At 44.0% G+C, this 9,188-nt stretch overlaps 1 protein-coding gene across 1 annotated transcript in view; it reads left to right on the top strand.

Annotated features, from left to right (window-relative positions):
• RAD18 (RAD18 E3 ubiquitin protein ligase) overlaps positions 1–6,314 on the top strand; it is a 56,721-nt gene extending 50,407 nt beyond the window's left edge. Inside the window, exon 13 of the mRNA XM_034066495.1 lies at positions 3,819–6,314. Within this exon, the coding sequence (XP_033922386.1) occupies positions 3,819–3,921 (103 nt within the window). The 3' untranslated portion in view covers positions 3,922–6,314. The remainder of the gene's footprint in view (positions 1–3,818) is intronic.
• Positions 6,315–9,188: the final 2,874 nt, after the last annotated feature.

The following is a 9,188-nucleotide window of genomic DNA, read 5'->3' on the forward strand; positions in this document are numbered from 1 at the left end:
AGTAAATATCAGATGGGGTTTGGGAACTCAAATGGGTTTTGGTAAATTACTGGGCTTCCAATAATTTGTCTGGTGTCTTCACAAATCCTGTACATGTGATGGTGGGAAAGGGGCTTCTGGATCTTTAATGGCTCGATGCAGACATCCAGTGGTGAGGATTCTGCAGTCTCCTAGTGTTAATTTGCTTAACTACTGTCAACATTAAAAGGGTGATTATGTCTTTGCAGCAAAGTGAGTGACGTGTATAAGCCTGGTAGGGAGAGAAGTGGACATTTTACTCTTTGGAAGACTGTTTCCATTTCTTCTTGGCCTTATTTTTTCCAGAGGAAGCAAGGCTACATAAACTGATTTTTCCCTTGTCATGTTCCCTATGCCTCTAACCCCTCTAGTTATTTTCCCTTTTTAGCCTCCTTTAGAGGAGAAGGGAATGATGAGGGGAAAACCAGTGTGCCATATACACATTGTTCTGGGGTTCCAGCTGAGACCTTGCTAGAACTGACCCTCCTGGGGGCATTCTATGAAAAACACATGGTTTGGTCTGGTTTATGCCCCTTAGTATCCCATCACCCTCACCTAGCAACTATATTTATCCTTTTTAGCCTTTTGAATATCTTGCATCCTCCACAAGTTTCCCATAATACAGTGGAACCCTGTTAACCAGCATATATTTGGACATTATTGCCTTTCTCCCTAGTGAAATGTGACATTTCATAGTTACTTATTTCTGAAAGGCTTGATAGGAATGGTCACTGTAATGAAATCTGTAGAGGCAGTGGCATTGAGGCATCCTAATGGTCTCTTGTGAGAGTGATGACGTTTGGGTATTCAAGTGAGGTGGTGCAGCTGTGTTGCTGCTTCTCAGGCTCCAGTATTACACAAACATCTTATTTAGGCATTTTCCAAACTTACATAAGCAGCTATAAATCATGTGAGCAGTTGCAGTTAAGACAAAGGGCATAGTATTTGGAGGGTGGGTCTTTAGATTGATTTTAATCAGATATTTCTTGGAATAGATTTCTATGACCAATATCTTCTCTGGTTTAGCGGTAGTTACAAAGCTTTAGATTACAAAAAGTTGAAATTAACTTCCCCATTTTTTCAGTTTCCTTGTTTTTTCTTTTTTTTTTTTAATTTGCATGGAAAATAACTTACTAATTCCTACTTTAATTCAGTGTTATTTTTTCCCCCAATGTTTGCATCCTGTCCTAAATTCATCAAAACAGAGGCAGAGTGTGATAGAACATGATAGAACAAAATTGCCATGTAATAAAAAGACAGTAGAGATTTATCTGCAGGATCATGTATAACGTGAATTAAATACCAATGAATAGAGGCAGGGTTGCAAAAGTACTTATGGAAGTAAAAATAACAATCAGTTGTCCTCAAACACTTTGAACTCCAATAAATGTAATTATTTTGTCAGTGGGATATTTGCTATGAGATGAAGGCTGCTACAAGAGTTTATTTTGCCGTCATAAGCTGCAAGGACATTTGGAAATGCTTTGAGATAACATCCTCTGGATTTAAATAAGTAATTAAGTTTAGTTTTTTCTTTACTAGAGGGGGACAATACTCATCTAAGAGAATGTATTGTGCCAAAGCAAACATATCTGCAGTGCGGACAAATGCAACTTTGATTTTCCTTCTCAGCTTCAGAAGGTGCCGTGCAAAACCATCAGGGTTTTAGGTTTTTAGTGGATGGGCTCCCATCCACCGTCATGGCACGCACCAGCACAGTTGCTGCCTGGCCTGCCTGCTGTGCTCACTGTGCTCTGCTTCCTGCCTCACAGCACATTCTGTATAGTGATCATATTTGAAGTAACTTACTGAATCTGAAGCATTGCTTTGTATCAGTTTACTGTTTACCTCTAGATAGGTTGCTGCAAGCTAGACCTCAACAATTCATTAGTAAGCAAGCAGTGCAGTTCTTCCCAACCTGCGGGAATTGTATCTGACAAGAAGGTCTAAAATAAACCAATAAAATTTGTAGAAACGCCCCTTTTTCCACAGCCTTTCTAGCCAAGTGATGTCTCTGGGAAAGTGCAGCAATTAATGGTAGGGAAAGAAACAGTGTTTAATGTGTTTTTAGCTTTATATTATGGAGTTAGCTTTTGGAAGAAGTCCTTAGCTTGCTTTGTCTGACTGGTTTTGCCATCAGGAGTGCTCTGCAGACCACTGGGAGTTAATTCATTCCCCCATTCATTGGTGTGTGTGGCTGAGGAGGTAGTTCTCTTTGGTACCAAATGGACACACCTGAAAGGCTGCTGTGTGTTGTGAGCTGGCAAAGCCCTTGGGTGGAAAAGCAAAGACAATTAATAGGCTATAAAGCTGCATCGGACAAGTTGTTCATCCAGCTCAGGGTCCTTCATCCATCAGTGGCCAAAGCCATGTGCTGTAGAGGATGGTTGCTGTATCACTTCCATACCTTATTCTGTCCCTAAAAGCATGATTCTCCAGCATCATTCCAGAGGCCGATAATGACCTAACCTCTGAGGTTAATTATCCTCTGCTCAGCCATAAAACTGCAGAGCTGGATGGAGGCAGGCAAATTCTTGACCTAGAACATAAGATAACAGTCCATGTACAAGAGTTGGGTGTTGTGGTTACACAGAGCAGCAGCTCCCATGGGTTTGTTTGAAAGTAGCTGCTTTAAGCTTAATTTAAAGGAAAATATATAATTTGTATCATGACACTCTTAAAACATCTGTGTATCCATTTATGAATCCTCTCATCTGTTAGCCTGTGTGGTTTAGTTTGGTGTGGGACTGCCAGTGGCAATGCAGCACTGTGCTCGGAGATGTAGCAAAGCACAGCATTTGCTTTGAATTTAAATAATGCAAAACAGTGGTTAGCAAGGGGTATGCCTGTGCATTGTCTGCAGGTATGTGTGTTTGGTGACATTGCCCTCTCCAGAGCTACAGGATAAACCGGTGCTGGGATCTTCCTGGACATGGTGAACTCTGTTTCCATCATGGTGCTGAACTGAACTCTGAAACATGGGTTGTTCCTGTTAATCTCTTCTGGTATATATTTGGGAGTTTTCTATTGTTGTTTTCAGTTGTGAATTCCCAGTATAAGCCAAATGAATAGTCCTTGCAGGATGGATTCATCTTAGCAAATGGTCAAAAAAAGAGTGCATTTATAAGGCATGTTTAATTAGTGATAACTATTGACAGATGAGCAGTATCCTTCATGTCAACACTACACAGAATTTTAAGCTCTGAGGCTGAATGATGGAAATTAGCTGCTTAATTTAAATATGGCTAGTTTAACTTTTTATTTTCTTTAAAATTAACTATGACTAAAAAGAAAACACTTCTTTGAGTTTCCAATTGAAAATTCTTTGTCCATAAATGAGAAGAGCATCTGGCAAAAAGCCTGTTTAAAGATGGGAGACCCACACGCTTTCCTTCTTGGGTAACCATGACCAAAATCACTTGTCCTTTTCCTTGGTGGCTGTGCTGCTGGAGATGACTCCCTTTCAAGTCGACCTTTTCTGATCTAATGTAATCATTTAGTCAGTGCCAGGGGCTCTTCTCATTTATGGACAAGGAATTTGAGAGGTTGCTGCTCCGCCTTCCTCTTCCACAGTGGTTCTGTGACAGGAGGAGGCACACTGTCCCTTCAGGCTCAGGATGGATGGCGCAGCTTGTGTGTGCTGTCACCTTCTTCGAACAAGACAGCAGAGCAGTATTTCTCTTCACCATCACCAGTAACGCATACACATGTCAGTGTCAAATGCTTCTTACAGCACTTTAATACAGCCGTTGGTATTTGCTTCTTCAACCCCTATTTTCCTTTTTCTTTGCTTTTTCCAGAAGCACTTTCATAGGTCCAAGAGTTAACAAAAGGAAGTCATGTTGGCCCCCCGTGCTAGAAAATGTTCAACTGCTTTCCAAGAGCAAGAGGAAGAAGAGCTAGTGCTGCAGAGCCGTGAAGCTTAAAACTACGCAGAAGACTTAACACTGAGAGATACTTCTTACTTTTTTCCCAGTTTTCAGTGTATCTGGGTAACTAGCAAATGCTGTATTTTCACATAGTTGTCATTTAGACTGCTTTAAAATAACCATACTGGTGTGCTGATGGGTTTTCTTTACAGCACTGTGGGCCATTTAACTTGTTGGGAATGAAGTGCTGGAGTCCAGCTGGATCCTCAGTGAGCTCTTGTGCCACACACAGCTTTGCTGCTGAAGGATATGGCTTTGAATACTGCAGCCACTCCTGCTCACACTCCATCCTGCAGGAGCTTGCTCTCTCCTCTTGGAAGCAGTCACCGGATAGTGTTTTGCTCTGGTTCCTTGGCTCAGCTTGGGGGGAGCATGGGGCAGCTGAGGGATGGGGCAGACTTCGAGTCCACAAGAATACAATTGTTTTTAATACATCCATGTATATGTACTCATTAGTATGTGTCACTACTTCAGTTCGAAGTCATGACATTTGAAAGGAATTGGAAGGTCATTGCACATTCAGTATTCTAGCTTTAAAATAAATATTAGCATTCAAAAGTCTCATCTTTCCTAGAAGATGACAGAGCTTTGTAGTGGAATACAGCAATGCAAGAGAATTAAAGTACACCTGAACAAGAGTGTACAGCGTGCAAGCAAAATACATACCATGCAAAATGCTCAAAGATGTTCTCACTGAGCCTTGGAGTTTTGCTCATAGCCTTCCATCAGAAACATAGCAAAGACAGCACAAAGTCTGTATAAGACTGAGAGTTGTGTGTCTTTTCACTTTGGGCTGTAGCTGGGACCGGACACTGCACTTTCAAAAGTACTCTTCCTCAAACCGTGGTTCCCAGCAGTATTTTTGTTCAGAGCAGGCTAAATCTGAGGCCAATGTGAACTGTAATAATGCCACTGAGGTAAGTGGATGCAGAGGAAAAAAGGGGGAGTGCGTTTGTTTTGTTTGTGTGGGGTTATTTTGTACTAAAAGTGAACCTTTTTGACCTCTCCTTTTAGGTCTGCCTTTTAATCACAGCAGTTAATACAAGACCAATCTAAATTCTGTGCAGCTCACCAGAGAAGAATACAAATGTTTGTATGCGTAATGGTCAATGAAATTCATGTAGACCAGTTTACATCAGCTGCTGAGCATCCCTTGGAGGTCTTTATTCTGTGTTTTAATTATAATTGAGTTAGCAGCACCTAATTTTCTTTAATGTGGTAATAATATCCACTGTCATACCCAAAAAATAGCCTCAGACTCTATCAATGCCCATACTGTGAGCTCTACACTGAGGAGGAGTGTGAGGGTACCTCTGAGGAGGCTGGAGAAGGAGCCCATTCTGTTCTGCTCAGTTTGTGGTGCTGAGCAACGCTGGCTGCTGCAGGGGGACCTGTCACAGCCCATCATCCTTCCCACAGCAGTGGGATCTGAAACAGCAGCATTGCTGGCTTGGTTTTAGAGTACAGTTACAGATTTAGGCAGGGGACTGTAAGGGTGGGAGCCCTTGACAGCTGATTCATTGCTCAATGGCCAATGTGTTAGAGGTCAGTCTGGTGCCATTTACTGCATGAGGTCCCTAATGATGCTGGGTTGGCAGGGAAAATTAGGATCCTGTGATACTTATCCACGTGGGAGCTTTCCTTTTGGGCATTGTGAATGGGCTATAAACATGTTTTATCAAGAGCAGATATTTCTTGTGTAGCCTTGGAACCAGGTGCCACTCACAGAGTTAAATTTGTAGTTAATGACAGTAACTACTGCTGTGAGGTGGAAATGTGTTTCAATACCCAATAAGGAGAAATAGTCAAATTTATTAAGTAAATATGAGCTAGAAAGTACTTAGAAAAATCAATATAGAGGGTGAATAAACCCATGAAACATGAAGTACACACTGTGTGCCTTAGTGCTGCAGAGGCTGCTGCCACCCAGGAGGATGCTCGCAAGGGCTGCAGGAGCAGAGCAGCGAGCAGCAGTGCAGTCCTGACTGTCATCACGTCTTCAGAATGTGTCCCCTGACACTTGAGGAACGCAAGAAAAAAAACATTGCCCTTGGAAGCTATAGCCTTTAATGTATAAAAAGTCATAAGCTGTGGAAATGACTTTCTCCCTTCCATTCATTCAGTCAAATCTTCCTCCAAGCAGAAAGACAGAGCTTGGTGCCTCTTTGGTGTGCATTATGAAAAGTTCCTGTCAGCCTGGGCAGAATGTGCAGAGACATGAACCTTCCTAACAGTGCTTTAATCTTTTGCATATATTTTCAGTATAACCCTTTCTGTGGCCATTTGCAGTGACCTGCTATCTTGGATCTGTGGTGACTTTCCCAAAAGAGCAGTTTTCAGCTAAAATAAAAACCAAAATGTGTATGATTCTGTGAATTCTTATGTGCATCTTCTTTGTTTGCTGCAAATACAAGCCTCCAGTGTTTCTTGTTTTAATACTGATTTTGGTATCTACAGCTGCCCTAGCTTGCATTGTCATTGTGGCTGTTTAGCTGGTGCCTGTGGTGCTGTACAATGCTGTGTGCCAACTCTGTAACTGCATCCGCATTGCCCATTGCCCCTGAGGACCTACGGATGTGGGATGGAGCAAATCCCTGCCTCTTTGGTTCAGCTGCTGTGGGTCACATTGGCTTCACTGTGGGCCATGGCAGTGGCTGAGCAGGGTTGGGATGTGTTCTGTGCTGTGAATGGTGCATGGAGGTTGAGATAGGAGGAGGCTCAGGAGCTCCTTCTCAAGGCTGTGTTGGCTCTACTGTTCTCATAATCTGTTTTCACATAATTAAGTGATGAGTCAAGTGTAACACTTCTGCTCCTTCCTCCTGCAAGGTGCAGGAACTCCTGGTGCTGTGCACTGGGGAGGACGAGTAGAAGGGAGGAATTCAGAAGACACAGCCTCTCTTTACTGGAGGAGCAAAGTCTTGAGGGGACCAGTAACACCAAGTGCAAATCACAGCCCTCCCATCCCCGCGAACATGCCAGACCCTCATGTGAAAAGCCAAGTTTCTGAGGGAGCGAGGGCTCCACAGGCACAGGTGGGATTTTGGCAGGGGTTTAGCACTGGCTTTGCTGCTCTTTGGGAGCAGCATGGCAGCAGCAGCATTTGGAGTACACAGTGCTCTGCCTTCTGAAGAAACAGCAGAATCTGGTGGTCCTGGAAAAGAGGTGAGTTGGAAGCAGATCCCGACCCCCCTGCTCTGTGAGGGGTGCCTGGCTGGGGTCTCTGTCCTGCCTTCAAGAGCTGCATGGTGTAAATGAAACTAATCCATCCAATGTCTTCCTTGCAGTAAGTAGAATTTAATTCAGCTTCCACTTTCTTTAACCATTTTACTTGTCCAGACTGTTTGGGAACCCCACTGTAACACAATAGTCCATTTGCTAAGAAAACTTCTTAACTTTCCAGTACAGGCAGCTTTAAATCAATTATTTAATGATCAGATAAAATACACTATCATAAATATATTCTGGGATACTAACTTCGATGGGTGAAAGACTCCATCATGAGGTGATCCTGCAAGTCTTCGTGCAGTCCTTGGCTTGGCTTCTCCTGGCCATCATCCTCTGAATGATAACAGCTATTCAAAGCAGGTCAGCAAGATGGCGAACACAAGAATACCACTATTAGGTTATGGTTCAAACGCTGTCCTGTTTTCCTTGGGTGAAGTGAACTTCCATAAAGAAGCAGTGACCCACTCGAGTCGCTGGTTTTGAGAGCACACACTGGGACACTGTCCCAGCAGATAAGCTGTTACTGAGCAGCTCTGCAGGGACAGCTCTGTCTCCATGAGGGAAACAGGATCTTCAGCTGAAGAGGGGCTGGCAGCTGGAGGGACAGGCCAGAAGCTGAACGCTAACCCATGCCACACTCCATAAGCACCCAAGGCCACAATGAAGGACTTAAAAGCAGCTGGTTGCGAAACCCAAGTATGCCAGCAGAAATGTCACCAGGGTGCTGTGCTGGGAAACTGATGGGCTTTTCTGACACATGCTTTGTACTGATGGTAATTAATAGAGGTTTATGTTTCAGCAATAGCATCACCATATCCACTGTGGACTTGGGCTTCTTTTTGGTGACTTGTATTGCTTTTAGTGCTGCCAGAAAACTCTTGACTGTTTTATGTGGTGCCATTCATCACAGCGGCTGAATGGAGGATATTTATTTCAGTGACGCTCTTACGGACTGGAAAGCAAATGACTCGCAAGTAATTATAAATAGCTGTAAAGCTGAAGATGTTTTTTAGCTTCATTCACTGCTGATATATGACAGTTATACTCATGGAAATGTCATCTTGCTCCTCAGAAAGATTCCTTAAAATACCTCATCAGTCAGAAGACACAGATGGTGCCCATGGAGTGCTCTCCTGGAGATGAACCCTGGAGTGCAGGCAGCATTACAGAGGTTGAGGGAGATCTGAGGACATCTCCACAGCTCCATTGTTGCAGTGCTCCCTTGCAGGCTTGGTCCCATTTTGACTTTGGTGGGAGCCCAAAGCCAAGCTGTCGTTGGCACAAGCAGCTGGGTCCTGGGTATTTTGGGGGATATATGCCATAAAGGAAATGATTTATTATCAAACATTCTCATAAAGAAGCCATGTTCATAAGCCAGGCAAGTCTCCAGCCAGGGAGCAGCCATGTGGCAGTGATTCACTAGTCCTTGGTGGTGGATATGAGCCACCAAGAGCTCATAAAACCATCCCCGAGTGGTTTGACAGCATCCTGGTGCTGCCTGCAGCATCCCTGCCTCCTGAGGTGGCCATCCCCACACTGGAGCTGCCTGGTCCCCGGGGCTAGGTCCCAGGCATGGCAGAGGCACTCCTGAAACAAGGAGCCAGCTTTCTTCTTGCGATTTCTTTTTCTGTAGGAAACCAGAGCTTTCAAGGCCTGACTCCAGCCCTGCAGCTGAAGGAAATCAAGATGTTGGGTTTCCAACAGATCCTCGTCAGCCAGATGTGCTTGAGGCTCCACTGAACCAGTCTGGTGCTGGTGGGTCACAGTGTGCCCCCATGGCCATGCTGCCCATCACTGCTCCCACAGGGGAGAACAGGAGATTAGATTCTGAAGGAGAGGTGAGTGGAGCAGCAGGATTCACATTCTTCCTCATCAGTGGTAGTTTCTGCTACCAAATCCCTGCCTGCAGTGGGCTGGAACAACCCAAGGATTTCCCCAGCCCACTGATCCCTCTCCTCCAGAGCCTCCAGTCTGGTTTCTGTGATCAGAAACAGAAGATCTGCCTGAGAAAAGGTT

This window comes from Melopsittacus undulatus, chromosome 9, assembly GCF_012275295.1.
Source record: "Melopsittacus undulatus isolate bMelUnd1 chromosome 9, bMelUnd1.mat.Z, whole genome shotgun sequence".
NCBI classification, from domain to species: Eukaryota; Metazoa; Chordata; class Aves; order Psittaciformes; family Psittaculidae; genus Melopsittacus; species Melopsittacus undulatus.